This window comes from Diprion similis, chromosome 11, assembly GCF_021155765.1.
Source record: "Diprion similis isolate iyDipSimi1 chromosome 11, iyDipSimi1.1, whole genome shotgun sequence".
Taxonomy (NCBI): Eukaryota; Metazoa; Arthropoda; class Insecta; order Hymenoptera; family Diprionidae; genus Diprion; species Diprion similis.
In genome coordinates this window covers 6,387,323-6,407,325 of record NC_060115.1, presented here as the reverse complement: position 1 = coordinate 6,407,325, position 20,003 = coordinate 6,387,323, and the positions used below count along the sequence as shown (strand labels likewise).

At 41.6% G+C, this 20,003-nt stretch overlaps 2 protein-coding genes across 5 annotated transcripts; both read right to left on the bottom strand.

Moving 5' to 3' along the window:
• Window positions 1-1,587: 1,587 nt before the first annotated feature.
• On the bottom strand, window positions 1,588-14,641 carry LOC124412411 (troponin T, skeletal muscle). 4 transcript variants are annotated; one of them, XM_046892267.1, is made up of 14 exons: window positions 14,460-14,628; window positions 13,015-13,060; window positions 10,270-10,290; window positions 7,240-7,257; window positions 5,761-5,791; window positions 5,558-5,662; window positions 5,386-5,482; window positions 5,216-5,252; window positions 5,007-5,109; window positions 4,714-4,932; window positions 4,529-4,621; window positions 4,349-4,429; window positions 3,278-3,473; window positions 1,588-1,598 (listed from the first exon to the last, which is right to left on the bottom strand). In XM_046892267.1, exons 2-13 carry the CDS (start codon window positions 13,038-13,040, stop codon window positions 3,312-3,314), a joined length of 993 nt encoding a protein of 330 aa, XP_046748223.1. In that variant the 5' UTR covers window positions 13,041-13,060; window positions 14,460-14,628; the 3' UTR covers window positions 1,588-1,598; window positions 3,278-3,311. The 4 variants fall into 4 exon arrangements, with proteins under 4 accessions (XP_046748223.1, XP_046748221.1, XP_046748220.1 ...); XM_046892265.1 differs by lacking the exons at window positions 1,588-1,598; window positions 3,278-3,473 and adding exons at window positions 2,532-2,908; window positions 3,926-4,004 and having other exon boundaries at window positions 14,460-14,641; XM_046892264.1 differs by lacking the exon at window positions 1,588-1,598 and adding an exon at window positions 2,532-2,908 and having other exon boundaries at window positions 3,395-3,473; window positions 14,460-14,621.
• Window positions 14,642-17,807: 3,166 nt separating this feature from the next.
• Window positions 17,808-19,106, bottom strand: LOC124412412 (U11/U12 small nuclear ribonucleoprotein 35 kDa protein-like). The gene is made up of 4 exons (XM_046892268.1): window positions 19,072-19,106; window positions 18,552-18,767; window positions 18,242-18,455; window positions 17,808-17,987 (listed from the first exon to the last, which is right to left on the bottom strand). Exons 1-4 carry the CDS (start codon window positions 19,072-19,074, stop codon window positions 17,890-17,892), a joined length of 531 nt encoding a protein of 176 aa, XP_046748224.1. The 5' UTR covers window positions 19,075-19,106; the 3' UTR covers window positions 17,808-17,889.
• Window positions 19,107-20,003: the final 897 nt, after the last annotated feature.

Below are 20,003 nucleotides of genomic sequence, written 5' to 3'. Positions count from 1 at the left end.
GGTAGATAGGTAGGTGTAAGGTGCTTTCGGTAAAAGGCTTGCTCGATGCAATTCCTCATGACAAGCATGCAGCGCAGACGGTAAAACGAGTCAACGATAGCGAGAGGAGAGAGCGGAAGTCGCTGCGGCGGCGTTATCGCGCCGGATATCCGCTCTTCGGTAGCCGTTCGCACCTCGAGGTGAAAATCGCAGACGATACGGTACGGTACGGTACTACGCGGACTTACCGCATGGACGGCTTTCCGGGAGTGGAACGAAGCCTCCTCACTCCGACGAGTCAGCTGCGCATCCTCCCGCTTCCTGATCTCCTCCTGCTGCAGGTGTGACGGGGGCTCCTCTTCTTCGCCTGCGGGAGACGAAGCCGTTGATCCTGATCGGCCGCAGCACCGGCCATGACACTCGCGATAGTCAAGGTGAACAAGATCCGCTATTTCGTCCGGTTCCACTAATTCGAACCTGCAGCTCCGCTCTCACTCGGAGTCGCGACGCGACGCGTTACACTTCGCCGTTTTACACCGTTACACCGTTACATTACCCGTTACCGTTGGTACCTAAAGCGATTCTTCTTTTTAGAGTTTTAGCTGTCGCCGATTATCGCCTCGCGCGAAAACTCCGCGACTCCGACGCTCGGCCGCCTTCCTCCTACTTCTCTCCTAGCCCACCCCCCTCCCCCCCTTCCCCCACCCTTTGATCCGAGGCCCAAAATTACCCGAAGTTGGGTCTGACGTGGGACCGAAAACTCGCGTGACCCGTGTATTGCCGAGGCTACCGCCTGCCGCGACTGCAGTCGGCGGTTACACTCCGATCGTCACTCGCCGTGGCGACACTATTTCTCTCTCTTTCTTTCTCTCTCTCTCGATCTCGCTCACTCGACTTGTGTGTGCACACACTCTCCTCTCTGTGGGTAAATTGTTTATTAGCGTCGCACTACTGTCGCCATCGCCACCAACGACGACGACGACGACGACGACGACGTGGGCCAGGCTAGGCCGTGGCTAGACGCAAAGAACAGTCCGCGGCGGGGGCGGGGGTGGGGGTGAGGTATTTCCGACTCGGTTGCGAACGAGTCGAGTGGGAAACTTCTCGGTGACACTGTGAGCCGCGACGCTAACGTGTACCGGCCGACCTAGTAGCTATTATAAATAGTTTACTGGGGACGACGAGATAAGGAGAGAGAGAGAGAGAAAGAGAGAGGGAGTGGGGGGAGGGGAGAAGCGAAAAACCGCATTGGTACACTCGTGAAATGATAAATAAACACTTAAGGCAATCTCCGCGAGACGAGAACTTATACAGTCAAACGAGGATCTGACGCACTGCATGGATTCGAAACCGGGACGTGCTTCGAACTTGAATTTTATGCCCGTTTCTTCCGGAATAACAAGTATACGATCGGCTACACCTTGCGTTGAGAGAGGAGATCCTTTGTGGAGAATAGTTGTAACTAATGAATGCTGATTTGTATACCCGATTCTAGAGGTAATACATGCACTAGCGAGTTGCTTTGATCGGAGCTTTTAACGACTATAGAATCATTAATTGTGGTGGCTAGTTTATTTAGTCTGTTTGAGATTAACGAGCCGCTGAAATGACTCTCTTCCCTCGATGACGCGCGTCTGTAATTTTTGCGGATTGATTTACCGCCACCATTAGCCGAATCGTAAATTATGAAAATACGGGTCTTCCGTTCCTGTTTTGATCCGGAGTTTCAGAGCTCACTCCATTCAAATCTATTGGCAGCTTACCTTACGCAATATATCCCAAAAAATTGCATTACCATTAAATTTACCGAAATGATCAGAAAAAGTTAGAAGAAGTATCTCTGATCGAAAGAATGTGCAATTAATTGGTTGTAATTGTTGGATCCACCACGCTAATAATGCAAATTATTTTTTCTAATCGCTTGCTCTTGATGAACAACATTTAGTACTGCAAATGAAATCTGTGCATAAAATGATAATTTGTCTATGTGTAGAGATGGAAATGCGGATAAAGATAATTGGGGAGTGCAAGTGTGAGTGTATAGTATAAAGGGATAGAGCGATCAAGAGTTTATTACTGTGCAGTTTATATGATAAACCGTTTTTATTTAAATAATTATTTATATTGCTTTCGTTTTTTTTCTTCTTTATACCTTCTCCATTTTTCTTTTCTTGTATAATATATATCAATAATAATAATAATAATAATAATAATAATAGTAGTAGTAGTAGTAGTAGTAGCGTCCTCGTTACGTTAAGACATAAATGAAGTATATTATGTATTATTATTATACGGTGATATTCGAGACATGCCCCTCAACGGTATGGCATTATACACACGGTGCGGAGGTGCACCCAGCCTGCATAATCCGGCTGCCGTAAGTTTGTCGAGGGACACGACGCTTCTTCGGAGGCGATTTTGAGGTGGAGGCTGGATTGTAATATTTGCCATTTATCGGACAGATGAAGGATGAGTGATGAAAATCATGACTAGAGGCGGGCGGGCCTTTATGGGTTAGTTGCAGAGAGCGAGAGAGATGATGGCGAGAGAGCGAATTATTCATTGTTTTTTCGTCACGTTTGCTTTCGTTGTTGTAGCAATTCTTGTCGCTGTGATCTTATTTATTTTTTTTTTTTTCTCTCAAAGATTTTATTTATTTCTTGTCCTCTGTTCGTACTGCGATTCGGGTCTTGTGCTTATTCCTCCTCTTCCTCCTCCTCCTCCTCCTCTTCTTCCTCCTCCTCCTCTTCCTCCTCTTCTTCCTCCTCCTCCTCTTCCTCGACCTCCTCTTCTTCAACCTCCTCCTGCTCGAACTGAGGTTCCTCGATGTCTTCGTCGGCGGCGGCCTTCACGTCTTCCTCACCCTCGGGAGACTCTGGGTCACCGGCCTTCTTGCCTGGCCGTTCGCCGAACCATTTGGGCAGCTTCGCTGTTTTTTGAAAATCCAGGTTAGACATTGTCGCAATTTATCGCTGACTATTCACGAGCGGACCGTCAGCAGGACGAGAAATCATTTTGTATCGATGTAGGTTTAACGTACCGGCTTTGGTCAGTTTAGTATCAGTTGTGTGTGGTCTATTCATTTGTGTGCTTTGACCAACGTAGACAACCATTTTCAAACAATGTTGAGTAACGGGTATAAAAAATTTTTGTCCAAAACTTACTCAAAGTCGAATTTTTCAGTCACGAATCGAATTATTGCAGACGCTATAGGTAAAATTAATAAACACAGAGGTTCGTAAAGATGGCCACGAATGGTATCGGTCTACCCCGCTTAATTTTCTCCGTCTTTGCCAACGATCATCTCGCGTTAACGTTGCAAGAAAAATTTATCAAAAGAGAGAAACTCTGCGGTGGCGAAAGTCACCGAGGACGGGGGATGAAGCCCTTCTAATCCTCGCAGAGGCATACCTACCCTTCTGGCGTCCCTGGAACTGTTGTTTTTGTTCGGCCCAGTTCTTCTCATGGTTCTCCTTGATCAGATCGGTGAGACCCTGGAACATCAACGAAAGGTGGCATGCTAGGGGCGATCACTTACGTACTCTCGATCGGTCCTGAGTAGCCGTCGACGATGAGCTCTGCGCTATGTGGCTATGCGGGTCAATGCCGTATCGGAAAACGTTCACGTGCATGGACGAAAAAGATTCTCAATCACGATCGATCGCAGTGAATTTTGTTTGTGGTGACGGTATACAACGAGTGAAATAAACGAGTACAACTGTATAACTGTATAACTGTACAACTGGCAAAATGAAACGTATTTGGTGTGTAGTGAACGTGGTGTTTACGTGAGACCATGTGCTTAAAGTGATGTAATCCAAAGACAAAGGCAAATAAAATTCACATCCAAATTCAAACCGTGTATGGCAGTGCGGGTGCTGAGGACCAGAGAGGTCAGGGGGTGGAGGGTGAGAAAAACCTGTTTTCAATCGTGCACGGGACTCACTTTTGCTGCGTTTCATGAACTGTTCTGATCTCTGTTTCCAAACTTTCTCGTTGTACTCCGCGAGAAGGGTGTCGTAGCCCTGCGGTTCAATTTAAACGCCACGATTAATCATCGGCAATCACACAATTCTCTATCTGTAGTCTATCTTACATTCGCGAATTTATACATCCTGGACTATATCGAGACTTGCGAATCGCGATTTTAAATAAGTAGGCAGGGACGCGTCTTGGCGATCAGATTCGTCGGCTATATCGTCATCGTACGGTAGATCGTAGAGTGGCTGGATCCCCGATGAAAAATTTCACTCCGAAAAGCTGACTGAAGAACTCGGTAACCTCGCGATTCATTCCGCAAGTCCCAGTGCGCGGAATTCAACTTTTCAGCGAAAATCTTTCACTGGGGATCCGTGCGACTGATACTTACACCCTCGAACAGCTTCTTCTTGTCGTCGTAGGACCTGGTGTCAACACGACGTTCGTACTTAGAGGCGACCTGGATCTTGGGCTGTTGAGAATAAAGATTTCGCATGTATTTAGAATTTTCTCACGTGTGATCGTTGCTCTTTAAACGGCTCCGGTTTTTTGTACAGAATATTTGACTAACCGGGTATTTGCCAGTCAGAGCTTCGGGGTCGAGACCCTTCTTCAGCGCCTTGTGCCTCAGCTGCTGCTTCTGTCTTTCCTTCAGTTCTTTCAGCTGTGAAGAAAGCAGTAAAATTAGCGTAACCCTCCACCACCGGCAAGTAGTCGAGGTAATTGGCAGAGAGGCTGTAATCTAATTAGACTCACGTCGTAGTCCTGACGTTTCTGGCGCTCCTCGAGGTCGTATTTTTCCGTTTCAAGCTTGACGATGGTGTCCCATAGTTCGGTGGCCTTGTACCGGAGTTTGTCGATGTTCAGGCCTTCGATTTCGAGGGGCTTGATACGGAAGCTGAGGGAGATCTTCTTCTCCTCCTCGAGCTGGGCGGTGGTCTTGTTGCGCTCAATTTGCGCGGAGGAAAGGTTACCCTGAGGAAAAACGGTCGGAATTCAACTCTCCAGCTCGACGGCATCGTAAAAAATTATCCTCCATCTATACTCACGCCGAGGTCCTTCTTGGTGATGGTGAAGTTGGGTCCCTTCTTGGTCTGGTCCTTCATCGCCTGCATCATCGCTTGACGCTTCTTCTCAGACTCCTCAAGGCGCCTGCGGGAACGAATATAATCTTAAAACATGGTCGTACAAGAAACTGGATAATCATCTCAACGGACAAAAGATCTGTTCCGGTTCGTATAAAACTTTGTAAACGCACCTTCTCTTCTCCTCGATATCCCGCTGTTTCTTCTCCTCTGAAAAGACATTAAATACCATCATTTACAGGGACGTGGAAACGCGCGAATATCGCGAAAGTGACTGAAGCCACTGGGAGCGGGATCCTTTCGATAATTGCATTCAAGTGCAGTACAAGGTAGCTGAGCTCACCAATTTCGCGCTGGCGACGTTCTTCCTCCTCCTTCTTCTTCTGGGCCAATCTCTTCTCCTCATCAGCGCGAGTGATTTTGCGCTTGGCTTGCTTCTCCTGTTAAAATATGCAAATTCTTTAGCTCCGGGTAATCGGCACTAGTTGCAACGACGACGGTTATAACCCACGCACCTTGAGTCGTTTGAGCTCATCTTCCTCCTTCGACCTCTGTTTTCTCCACTCAGCGATGTACTCCTTAAGTTGTTCGTCGAGGTCGCTTCTCTTCTGTTCTTGCCTCTGCACTCGCAAATTAATAATTACAACGTGATTAGTGCACGTCGGGGAGGTTTGAAGACCGATAAACGTTATAATATTCGAATGCTCTTTTCACTCACCTTCATGAACTCGGGGTTCTCGCCGGATTCCCTGAAGATCACCGGAGCAAAAACAAAACTCGTTTTAGTGTCGTCCTTCGAGCTTCTCCACCCTTTATTTTCCAATCAAACCACCCCTCCCCTCTCATCATTTAATAATCATTCCGTTTTCAACTCAACCCTTTTTCTTCCAATTCCCCTTTTTTTAGTTAAAAATCGTTTTTTCTTCTCTTCTTTTTCCAACGTTCTTTTTTTTCCGACTCTACGTGCATTCACACCCCCACGTATATACATTTTACACAATTTGCACACGTCACGCACACGTATTGTGTACATACATATATACACACACACACACACGCTCGCGTGTATATATATACACATACATATATATAAATATACACGCGGCAAACAGACGGCCGGACGCACACGGACAAATAAACGAATAGGCTGGCAGGCAGGCGGCATGCAATAAAATTACGAGCACTTTTCGCACGTCTTGTTATACATATACATTGCCGGCTTACGACAACGTTTGGGGGGATTAGTGTTATAGTCAGGCTTTATAGGTATGCACGTTCACAGAATGCCTTTGCCGTGCTAATCCAGGTCCATGATATATCAGTTGGTCGGGAGTTTCGGGATCAGGATATTTGCATCGGGCGAGGGAGGGATGGGAAAGCGAAGAATTTATCGATAGTCACGATGAGACAGGGGGACGGATAATTGGAGCAAGAATTTCATTCCGTTCCAACTTCGTCTCTGCCGTAATTATATAAATTTCACCGACGTACCCTCCGCACCTTTGTCGTAATATTGGTGCTATAATTATCTTCGTATAAGAAATACGTGTATTATTTTAACGGTTATCATTCACATAATTATTTTCGGTTTTACAACGTAACTTCAGTCTGTGATCGCTGTTGTTACTATCATCCATCCCCCATTATTGTCACCGTTATTATCATAATATTTATCCCGTTTAACGTTGTTCAAACTGTGTGAACACAGTCACACGAAGAACCGTTACCACGAATCTGATTCACGAAAAATCCACGCGTCTCGATCAGCCGTTATCGAAATTATCCGACTAACGAGAAGGGGTGAAAATTAATAGAGAGTGACGACAAACCGTAGACTGCAGAGGTAGAAAAATCAAATCACGGGGTAACAGAAACGTAAAAAAACTTGTCAGAGATATAGGTCACAAAAAACATAAATCTATATATATATACATCATCTGCGAATCGTAAATGTGAATGTGAAGAGCAAGAGATGACTGAAAAAAAAAAACAACAAAAAAACAACTAATCGTCGTTCGTTAATGATTAAAGAATTAATTGAGGAGGAGCATTGGTTCTTAATCGAAGAAAATAATATACGTATATACGTGCACAGGTATAAATCAGATAATTATTATACATATGGGTGAGGAACAACGAGTATTATTCACGTGTAACACCACGTCATACGAGCTTGAACACCTCGAGGTCAACTTACTTTTGTGACGCCCTACCCCTATAAAACAGAAAGCAAAACTTCAGTTAATTGACAGTTTATTTTTCATCCCGAATTTAACGATTTCAAAGTGATCGTCATTATTATTTTTACTTTCATTATTATTATAATGATGATTATCATTATTATTATAACTATTATTATGCCATATTTCATTGTGCGCATTATCATCATTATTATTATTATTATTATTATTTTTATTATAATTATGATTATTATTATTTGTTCATCGCCTCATTTCATTATAATTATGTATCATCACCATAATCATCATCACCATCATCATCATCATCATCATCATCATCACCATCATCATAATCATCATCATCATCATCACAATAATCATCAACATAATCGTAATATCTAAGGCTACGAACGGACAATTATCACCTAAATTTGGCTAATAAACGATAATCGCTAATTAGAATTATACCTAGACGAATTTTATTCTCCTACCTGTCAATGCTGACACTTGATATTATACACTAGCAGCTACTGCAGTACATATACGTAATACACGTATACGTACGTATCTATCTCGCTCCTTTACGACCCGTGTAGCTCAATATATTATCAAAGGTATGTTATATTGGTTTTGCGCAAATCTTCGAAGTTATTAATATATACCCTATCCATTTACCTACCTAGTTTAAATTGATTGCCAGGAGGAATTGTGGAGTGTCTGATATAATGTGGCGATCGTTAAAGATCGATGGAAATTCTGTCTTTGGTTATTACTTTTGTTATTTCGGATATGTGCGTGTGCGTGTGTGTTGCAGGGGAATTCTTTTTGTTGTTGCAGTTGTTGTGTTATTTTCATTTTGTATGATATTGCCGCTTTACTCATTCCCTTCAACAATCGTTACTCTTGTTAATTTGTGCAGCTATGTATTATCATAATTCATTACTATTGTTATTGTATCATTGGCATGAACATTCCAGTTTTTACCGTGATTCACTATTTCTTCCTACGTATTATAATAACTACTTTTGTGTTATTCATACGATTAATTCATTGGGTAAAAATCAAATGGTGGCGGGGAAAAAAGAAAAACTACAGCTGCTGCTAGTAAAACTACCAATTATTCTATAATATTCTCTGGGGTTTTTCGAATGTTTGTTAGTTCATGTCTTGTCATCTACTAGCATCAATTCATTCACATCGCTATTCTTGCATCATCGTCATGTTCTCCATTTACTCTTCATTCACATCTTCATCACCATCACCATCATCATGATCATCATTACCATCGTATCAATAATAATTATTTTATATACTATATCAATAACGTATAAACGTCACATCTACGTTAATTTGAGAGTATCCACGTAACAAAAAAGGCACGGAAAGCTCGCGTTGCAAAAACAAGATACAACGTAAAGGTACAGATAATAAAAAAATATAAGTATACGTGTGTAACAATGAATTTTACAGTGCTGGTTTTAAAATGAATACAAAGGCAAAGAGTCAAAGTCGAAAAAAGGAAAACAGAAATAGAAGCAAAAAAAAAAAAAAAAAAACAAGAACAACAGCGATCTGCTTTAAAAACATCGACTTCAAAGCTGCACATATATTCATATATTTTAATGCATTACGTATAAAACGTACGGCAAGATTTGAAGTGCATATTAAAAATTTATTATGCAATACGTGAAAGCATTGAACAACGACACTGTAAAGTATAATATATAATGATCAGAAAGAAATGGCAACAGCTTAAAACGGATGGATAAAAGAGTGTGATTGTGAAGAAAAAAATAAAAAACAAAAAAAAAAAAATAAAAAAAATAAACCAAATGAAAAATGGTGAAAGAATAAGTGAACAAGAGAAACACAACAATCTTTCATTTTCCCAAACATTCCTGCGGAGCTCTACAGCGTATGCGCAAACGGACGTACACGACGGACGGACGGACTTACGGACGGACGAAAAATAATAAAAAAAATACGCCAAAGAAGTGAACGAAGAAAAAAAGGTACAAAAATACAGTGGAATGAATGTCGAAAAAAAGTAACAGGTAACAATTGCGGTGCGGTTACATGTACAATAACATTATTGATATTATAAACGAAAATAATGAGAGTGAATCGAAGACAAGGGGAAGAAAAAGAAAAACAGACGAAGAGAGAATGATAGACAAAAACAAAAACTGAATGAATAATATGCATATTAGGAAAAAAAATAACGAAGTAAAGTGCAAATTGGCTCAAGTATAAAACGGCATGTAAAAATTTGTAACGTGTGTGAAGAGAGACAGGTGGACAGATGTAAGTTATAGATACGAGAATGAAAAAACAGAGTGTGCGGTTACTGCGGACGGACAAAATCGTGTAGTAAGTATATGGACGCGTAATTGCAAATCGAAACGTCACGTACAGGTCAGAGAAACGGAACCGTGGCATGTACCTGCGTCAAAAAGATTTGCATTCCGCAAATGCACTGAGAGATATTTCCAGTTGTGGTTACCGTAGAGACCTAAACTAATTTTATTTTTTTCATAAGCAATAGAAATTATACTTTTACGATAAAAAACGAGAGTCAGTTTTCCTGCCGTAACGAGAAAATCTAGTGCAGGTATGTTGCTGTTCTCTATGATTGTCGTTAAGTGTGGTATTTCTTTTTCAATTATTGTAACTATCGCGATAATTTCATCAAGGTTCAACAATAAATTAACGTCAAGTTTTAGCTGAGCTATAAAATTGTATTATAGTAACAAATTAAGAATATAAATTTTCAGTAACCAGAACATGTTGTATTGATAACTTTAATTACACCGTTCAGTTTTTTGTGCCACAATTTCTTCCGCTTCGAATCGAAAATATTTGAATATCTCTCAGTATGTTATACATATACGAAATACACGGACGTAGAAAGAGAGGGATAGAGAGATAGAGAGAAAGAAAGATATTCTAGAAAAGAGGAAAGAGACGGTAAGTTTGAGAAAAGTCAAAAGAGAGTTTGTGAGTGAGTGAGTGAATGAGTGAATGAATGAGTGAGTGATAGAACTTACTCGATCTTCTTCTCCGGGTGCCTGTTTCGTTCGAATCAAGGGATCGCGGCGCGAACCGACCGACCGACCGACCGACCGACAGACAGACAGACGTGATCAGGGTAGGTACACGTTCGTACGGCGGTGCGTTGGTTTCGTGTGTTGGAAGGTTTGTTGAGTGTGCGGGGAAACAGAGACAGAGATACATACCAGAGTCAGTGATTTGTTTTTTTTTATGTTTTTCTGTTTTCCTATTTTTTTTTTTTGGGATTTTTGTTTGATTTTTTCTTTGCTTTCGTTTTACACTATCCTAGGTTGACTGTATGATTTGTTAGTATATACAGAATGTCAGAGGCTTCGATTCTTCGAATATTTCCTAAGGGGTGTAATGAGGAATCTCGCCGCGGGGGTTGCGAAACATTGCCTGATTCCCTCGGGAAATTTGTTGACTCTGACAAATGTGCGGTAAAAGCTCTGTAGCATTAATAACAATCATTTCCTCGTCTAAGTAAAGTCATTTTTGTCGAAGAAAATCTGTAGTCATATGAATGTAATTTACGAGTCTTTGAAATCTTGTTTCAGATAACAATTAGTGCAAAAATGTGTAATTCAAGTGAATACACGACTGCTCAATTAGATTGTCTACATCGTATAGAGTTTCATTGGAATAAGAATCGACTATCAACTAATTACGCAGCTAATTATGATAATTTAGTGAATATACTAAAGAAAAAAAAAGAAAGTAATACGCAAATTTCTGTATTCATATATAAGGTCGTTGATAATCAATTTGATATGAAACTAGTCGTAGTAAAAGAAAGTCAGTAAGGTCTCCGCGATTAACTGATTTTTGGCGTATTTTGAAAAATTTCCGCTTTTCAGGTCATTGTCGTAATTCGAATTTCACAAAGTCAACTCCTCGCCGGGAAACCATAGGGTGTATATTCGCACTGCGGTGCCCCAACGACACCTCATGCCTAAATACGAGGACGGCTTACATACTATAATTACCTACGTCACATCTGCGACCCTAGAGTTGCTATTCAGCTCGGGATTATTCCCGGCATGCCTGGTTACTTAGCAGGTGTAACAAGCCGCGAAATATTACCAGATGCACGCCTCGATCATAGATATTTTTAAAAATCGCGATCTTAATTTCACACGAGTAAGATTTTGTAGCCTGCATAACTGTATGTAACGCGTTACATATCCAACCGTTTCTATGTAATAAACGCAGAGTCTCGCTCACATGTATGTACATGTCTATGTATATATATATATATATATACATACGTATCTCGAATTTATTTATAATAGCAAATGGTAGCGGAGCCGCCTATTTTTATCCCGAATGACGAGGGCGACGGCTTACGGCGACGCCGACGTCGGTCCATCGTATTTTTAAGCATTTGCGCGGCCGATCGAAAGATTGTTTCGTTTTATTTTACTCTTCGACTCTTCCGAAATACCTTACTGTTTTTTTTTTCCTTGCAGAATTTTTGCTTTTTCCTCTACCTGCTAAAACTGCAACGCGCACCGAGAATATTATTCGTCGCATGCCTATAATTTTTTGAATCCCCGCGATTGTACCCAATTGTACGTCCACCCTCGTTTTTCTCCAATCAAATATGTGTTCGTATGTATGATTTGTATGTTACGTATCCCTAATTACTAGCAAAGAAAGTGTTTTCTTTTTTTTTTTTTTTTTTCAAGCAAGTAGTGAAAACCTAAACTACGCAATGATATGTGTAGGTACATCCCATGCAGGCTGATTAGCTACGTATACTTTTTAGTTATTATATGAATCTACTGTGCACTACCTACTCTGTATTCGTATAAACGACTAGATACCTAGTTTTCTAAATACTCTATTATACAGGTGTAAGTATGTATTATATATCGTGTGAAATCGATCAGTTATACTCCTGAATTTTTACTAAAATACTGTTCTTTTTTCCTTTCTTTCTTTTTTTTTTCGTTCTCAAGGAATTATCAGACAGTCGTTGAACGGTGACGATATCTGGCTGCACTTACTTCCTGCAAAAGGAGAGAAAAAAAACACATGTATGAGTATACACGATACAGATAGTTTCGGAGTTACGGTGAAAAAATGTTAGGTGAACATGTACGTATAAAGAGTATTACAGACATGTGTGTATAATATTCTTCATTGCGTTACATAACGATTTTATTAGATACTCAAAGGGGTGACACTTACACTTCCTCGACTTCTTCCTCCTCCTCGGTGCTGTAAATCAACAAACGAACACAAGGTTTTTTTTCTCTCTCGCAACATTGACAGTGACAGGGTGTATATATATATAACATATATTACAGAGGGACTTTGAAGGGTTGACTCGCGGGGCAAAACGTACATATATTTAAAATACGTGGTTGTGAATTTTATTTTAGGGGCACAAAATAACTTGGTCGTAGGAAAAACTCGGTTACGTACTTGGATGAAACAGAATGCAGACAAATATGAAGGTTAAGACAACGATAATGTTTTACAAAAAATTTACCCACGCCGTTCTTCGTTTCACCATAGAACATATCTCCGCTGATTGTGAAACTACGAGTGTACATAATCGATTATGAAAATTAATGACCCCTACGGTGGACGAAAAGCTCGCGGTCGAGCTTGCTACATGTTTTCTAATTTAACGATGTTCATCATGTACTTTTCAAGCATTCACGGTATTTCTCAACGGCTTAGATCGCGTCAGGGAAAAAATCTCTTAACGGTCCAGGGGTGAAAGTACTTACGAGTATTGGTCCTCGTCGTCGGACATGTTGGCTGCTTGTTATGGGTCTGAAACAAACAGAGATAGATAGTATAAAAACTATGAATATCCCCAGGTCCTAGAATAATTATCCGACACCGAGCTTTCGCTTGTATCCGGTCCTATTATTCCGCGTGCGTTACGCGCAGGATAAAATGAGACACGGAATTTTGGGTAATTCGCACCGTGTAAAAAATTTTTACTACAACGCGGGGTTTCCTGCGTTCCACCAGCGGGCAATCCGGGGGCTGGTTAAGCTCGACGGATAGATTTGGCTGGTGCGGTAATCCGATAGCGCTTCGACACCGCTCTTCGGCGCAAGCTCTATATGGAGCCGGGCAGACCGACGATTTTCCCCCCTCCCCGACTCCCTCCACCCCCCCCCCCCCCCTCCCCCTCACCCCTTTTCCCACCCTTCACGATGGACCCGCCAAACTAATTATAGATCTCAGCAGCAGAAGGAGCTTCCAATGCGCCACCATTAGCTTGCACAGCTCAGCGGAAGCTTCTTCCTACGCGGCTTGGACATGGAGCTTTTACTTGACCATTTATGCTTTTCTTTTTTAAAAATTGTCCGACTTTACGGGCATCCAGATGGGGACCGTCCACTCGGAGATTTTCGGTAGGTCTTACACAACCTTGCGGTAGTTCTCCCGGTTTACGTCGCGATGATATTGCAAGCACGAAACGTTGACGATCACTGATTCGTTTGAACATTGTTGAAACGGCACCTTTTGCGAGTGCACAGATATGCACAACCATTTCATAAACTGCAAGGCCTGCAGCTATTTAGACAGCGACTTGACCATCGAGGGCAAAGAGAATTTTCTGCAAACGCAAAGCGTTTAAAAGCGGAAGCCACTTCGACTTGGTTATGATTTGCTGATTTTCATTCCTGTATGCACGTCGGAACGTGTCGAGGGATGTGGTTGATCGGAAAATTCACTTTGCCTTCAATGGCCACACTGCTCGGTGTCTCTCGGATCGCTCTGGCCATTGGTTCCTCGATCGTTCTGCACGACTTTCATTTTCCGTTCTCCAGTCGCGATCGGGTTGCACTTGATCAAGTATTTTTTCTCTTTAACTTCCCTTGCCCCATTTCCCACCATCACCCGGTAACCCCATTACCCATATAATTGAATTATAACATCGTATGAAACTGTCTTTCACATTTTTCACGAGTAAATAAGTGGAAATAGTAACGCGTCGTCGGGAACCGGATGCACTGCCGAGTGAAACGTATAGTACGAGTAGGTACAGGGGACACGGTGAATGATATTTTTTCGTTTTTATAGATACAAGTTCGGAAGTCGAATCGATGCGGGATTTGAAATTCGCGTCTCGTGCCGGCTTCGGAATTGATTACTATTGTGGTTCGATCGTGGTTGTCTCACGTCGAGTTCGATGTGTCGATTTTTTGAAACTTACACTTGGGGGAGAGTTAGAGTTAACGAGTCGTAGGGTCTTGTTGGGCCCTAGCCGAGTGACTGACTGGTCACAACACACGGAAGAGCTTTTCTGGTGGAATGTGGAGTCCGCGACAGCTAGAGCGGCTCTGAGGGAGCAAGTAATCGTCCGGGGCCAAGCCGACGGAGCCGAACCGACCAAACCGAGGCTCGACCCGACCCGACTCTTCTTTCAAAGTTATTAATAACGCGACTCGATTGAAGAGAACCGCGAAACCTGGAGGCGAGCCGACGCCGATCTTCGCGCGATCAGCGGGACGCGGAGGGCGGGGAAAAGCCTCGTACCGTCGTGCCCTTACTCCGTCTATCTATCCGGGGTAGACTTACCTCAGGATTGAGGCGCGAGGTACACTGCAGTAGAGAACCGCAATTCTTTGCACACAGCAAGATCGAACCGAGTAGATGCTAAGCACAGTCGCGTTTACTCGGCTTACCCGATGATGGGGTTTTAGCCGTGCATCGCGCGGCTGCCGCGACTATTTTCGTCAGGATCCCTCCACCCCCCAAAAGCTCCCTCTTCAACCCAGCGCCTAAAGCTCGTCTCGTTACCGCGAACCGGAGGTAAAAAGAGACAGTGCGGCGGAAGAGGAGCGAGAAAAGTACCGTATAGCTGAAGCTGTACCGGAGTTAATTGGTCACGGACGACGTAACGACCAGCCTGATCTGACCCAACGTTGACCCTGAATATCGGGACGATCCATCTTTAGTCATGCCGTGCAAATATACCCTGCACGCATGTCTGCAGGCCGCGCGCGATGCGCTGCGTGCAGATGCAGAGATGCATGCTTTCTTTGCCTGATCGGCGCCCTTTTTTCCTCGGGATATTTTCGGGCCGGATTTCGCGGCCGGGAAAGCTCGCCCCGAGTTTCCCCAAACTGGGGAACCGATGACACCCGGAGTTTGAGATATAATATTATGCGCGAGGCCTCCGCCGACTCGGGAGAGCGCGAAGCGCGGCGCCCGTCGCGGCCATATATGGCGGGGGAGGGCGTCGCGACGCCTCCTATAAAGTTGCTCTCGCGGTTTGCGACTCGCGCGGACGCCATCGTTCACCGATAGCAGGAGAGCTCGCCTGCACCTCAGAACTATGTTGTCTTGACGCGGATAAATACGCGCCCCCACCACTCCTAGGCGTTTGCAGGATCAAGTTTTTATCCCCGAGGCTCGCCGCTAGATCTTAGGGAATTCGGATCGACGGTCGGGGGGTCAGAATTAGTCGCGAATTAAGAGCGGCATTGTCGTTGGATGGATTGATTTTAAAGATGTGATTACACGATTGACCATGAGCTTCACCATGCAGACGCTGGCTGGAAACCGGGATGTAGGATTTAATGTTATTGACGATTTTCGCCGAAAATCGTTGCTTTATTACCTGCGAAGATCTCTTTAAAAATACATTATAAACAGGAGCTTTTTCAATGATTCGTTTCGAGTGATTTCAAAGTTATCGAAAATCTAGTTGATTCGTTCGAAGTCAAGATTATTTTTTACGAAATCACTAAAGATTTCGTTTTTTTTTTCTCAGTCAACTTAATGTTGACATTTCTTGATTATAATCTACGTCGGTACAATGTTCTAAAATTAATTATGTAACGACGCCAACATGACGGAACAAGAAAAAATGTCTCAGTGAATTTGGAAAAAACAATCTTCCAAACGAAATAAACCGTCACAGATTGAAATCGAATGAAACTTACAGCAAATTTTCGACAATTTTCGATATCGCACCTGATGTATCCGGTTACTTGACTTTTCTGATACTCACCGAAAAGCTAGTTTATCGCAGCTATGCATATAAGCTCTGGCGCGTGTGACTTATGTTAGTCCGAAATCTCGAAACACGTCAAATGCGTTTTGAAGACGTCGTTGTACCAACTTCTTTTTACTTTTCATCGCCTTTCGTGATATAAAAAAAGTATTGGTTTCCGTCGAAAATCACTTTTTATCATTTCAGCGAATCTTTACGCTTTCGAATCTCTAGAATTAGAAAACCTGATTTTCACAAAAATGTTGGTCTGCCCGACAAACTTCCGCGATGATCTCTGAAACGGCTCGATGAAATAATTTGAAACTTTTACAATCAAATGATGGACATAAAAGTTAGCTTCCGCTTATACCTGCAATACCTAAATAGATTTTTAATGTTTTACTGACAAACATATACTTTTTCCTCCTTATTACTTTTTTCAAATGAAGGATTATGTTTCTCTCAGTTTAGAGATTTGTTTTTTTTAAATATGCGAATTTTTCTTTTTCAGAGCTTCTTGTTCTAATTCTGTTTTCAAAACTGTTTCATTTGGCTGCCAAGTCTTATCAGTTTCAGATTTTTCATTCAGCCGTTCTCGAGATGATCGCGAAGGTTTGTCGGATAGATCGACAGATTCTTTCCTTTTCATGCATAGCAATGAAGAATATTGCGATAAAACCGTTTTTGTTTTTCCTCTTCTCCTCTTCTGTACCAAAAAATCTCATCGTCGAGGGATGTCAATATTGCTTGTTGTAGATCGAGGAGTTTAGGTAAACTTCTAAAATCACGCGGGAGCTTTATCGCCCTATTTTAGAATGCTGTCCGACTTGCGAAACGAGGTCACCCTGCACACCGCTCGTCTCATACACCGACGTCAAAAGTTCGGATGCTCAAGCCCGAACATTCGTAGCTGTCGTTTCGTACAGGTTCAATGGAGGGATAAAAAAAAACGAGAGCCAGTTATGAACTCCGAAATTGTCTTTATATTTTATTTCTTGGTGTTAATCTAACGGAAAATAAGATGAGTAAATCAGGAAAAACGAGGATGAAACGGAAGTGGCGAATACACAAATTACGATTCGCGATATGCTGGCTATAACTAATTCTGCGATAATTTTAAATGGGTACTTCGATTATTATTCTCGGATTTTGCAAGCTGATTAGTTTATATAGTTTGGTACGCTGCTGACATTTTTTTTTCACCCAATTCTTCGTAAAACATCGACCCCAAGATTTCGTGAGCTTTGTGTAGTGTTGCGTAACTTATCGTTGGCTAGCAGCTCGGCTTTCTCGCCTGAAATGTAAGCTTTAAAAATACATTTATTTATGATGTACGTGTAAAACGCGTATTTCGAGATCTGCCGCTGTTTCTGTCGCTTTTAAACAGCTGTTTTACAGTTTCTAGCTCTGCTCTACTAATCACCGAATAGCTTGAGAACCGGATCGCTAGAAATTACTTCATTTTATACGTCAAAATATCCGTGAAAAAATTATCATCGCTACAAACAATTTCCCATAGTATATCTCGCAGTTCGGAAAAAAAATTTCAAGACTCATCTATACGTAAAAAATATTTATTCAGGAATTTACTTATTGTTACATTGTTTACATGGAAATAGAATGAGAAAATTTGATTTTTGACAATTTACTTCATCGATCCTGGTAGAATAGGTTTTTTGAAAGGTCTATTCTTTCCCCCAAATCTCAGCTGTCCAGATTCTTTCTTGCCTCCGAAACCGCCACCTTTAAAATAAAATAAAGATTTGAATTTGCTTGTGAAATTGATCGATTCTAACACACTTCGAATTTATAATTATAGTTTCATGTGTTCTTACACATTACATATATTTATCGAGTGCGGGAATAATTATCTTTTTTTATTTTCTCAATATACCAGCAGACTAGAGTTTTCACATCCTAAATGACTAGTTTCTTGAGGACTGTTTGAAGATTTTCAACAAAACTACTAGCCAAGCCTTCAATACTTGATGTTTTACCTAATCGTCTGGGTTTCCATCCGCTCATATTTCGTCCGCATTCAAAATCAACGAATATCCGACAACCGTTGAGTGAAATGTCGTGAAGTCGTCTTACAGCTCTGTGCGCCTGCTCTTCATTCTTCATTTCAACGAAGGCATAGCCCTGAGGAAGTCCCGTCACAACATCTACGATCAATTTGACAGACAGCACGTCTCCTTGTCTGGAAAAACACTACAAAGTAAATAAGTCAAGTCAATTTCCAACATCACTTTTAATCGCATCATAAGAAACACGCGTACTTTCTATGGCAAATACTCATCAACAAACCTCCTTCAAATCGTGTTTTGTGATTTTAGATCCCAGTCTACCCACAAACAAGGTTCTTTCTGGCTTAGACTTCAGATTCCTGGGTGGTTCGTAGTGCGCTTCAATGGCTCGACTTATCGCTTTGTCGTGGGGCACTGTGTCGGTGCTATCTATGCTGCCAGCTTTGAGGGGATCATACTCTCGTGCGTAGGGGCTCCAATGCTTCAGACTTTCCTCCTTGAAAAAGAAGAATCATTATTACTTTTCTGCGTTGTCGAGAACATGGTTGTAGTGCATATCCCGAAATTTAATGTAACGTCAATACATCGGTATAATTTGAAAAATATTAATTGTTTGACTAACGGAGTAATCAAAGGTGAAAAACGCAAATTATTGCACTTGCTAACCTAACTTTGAAACTGAGAAAAATTTGTACATTAGATATAAAATAAAAACTTCTTAAAGCGCAGGACGCCAGTTTTGCCAATCACAATCTTGATTTTGCAAATGATTGTTCGTTTCTTTATTATTTGGTACGCACCATTTGAAAATGTGAATTAGCACCTAGACCCGACAGCGTTGTTGACTGTTATTGACGTTAAGTGAAATGTTCTCAGGAACAGCCAGGGAGTCCGGAGTAAGTAGTACATCAGGAGTTATCGACAGAAGCTCACCACATTCGACTCCGTTGGTAAGTTCTTGATAGAAGTAGGCAGATTCCTAAGTAACCAACTCTTGATAAAGAAGAGATTATTTCTGCAAGCAAGACTGTCGTTTGAGTTGCCTATAGTAAGGCGCTCTTATTACCAAACAGTTTCCATCTTTTATCCGATGATTATTTTTTTACTTTCATGTGAAATTTAATTAAAAAAATATTCGCTGTCTGGATTGTTATGGGAGAACGATATAAGGCCTATCTCATGTTTAATCTTTACGAACAATTAGATTCCTCGCCATTAGATTCACTGACAATGAGGCAAGTTTGTTACTTCATCGAATGAAACAGCCGTGCCCACGACATCGTCATGAAAAATCCAATAAACTTGGTATCTGCCCACGATAGGCTGGCATCCGAGCCACTATGCGTACATCTATAATATGAAAGATCATGTCATACGTGTACATAGCTTGCGGCCAACGTATTATTTTGGTAACTTTTTGGCAAGCGTATCAGATTCCTCTGAGCTCAGGATAATAAAAAGAACGCCAGGGTAGAAGATCGTGAATGTCGTATTAATATTTCCTTTATTTATTTCATCATTAAAATACACAATTTCTCCATTATATTATCATATTATACTATATTCTATACACGGAATATAATATCGAGTTATATGTAAATTATAATTATACAATATAATACAGAATTATAATCAGCGTCAGTACGTATTAATTTGATTATCCATCGAAGCAGATATTTCACTCACTTCAACCGTCTGTTAATGGAATTTAGAATCAGGGATGGGGCGAACG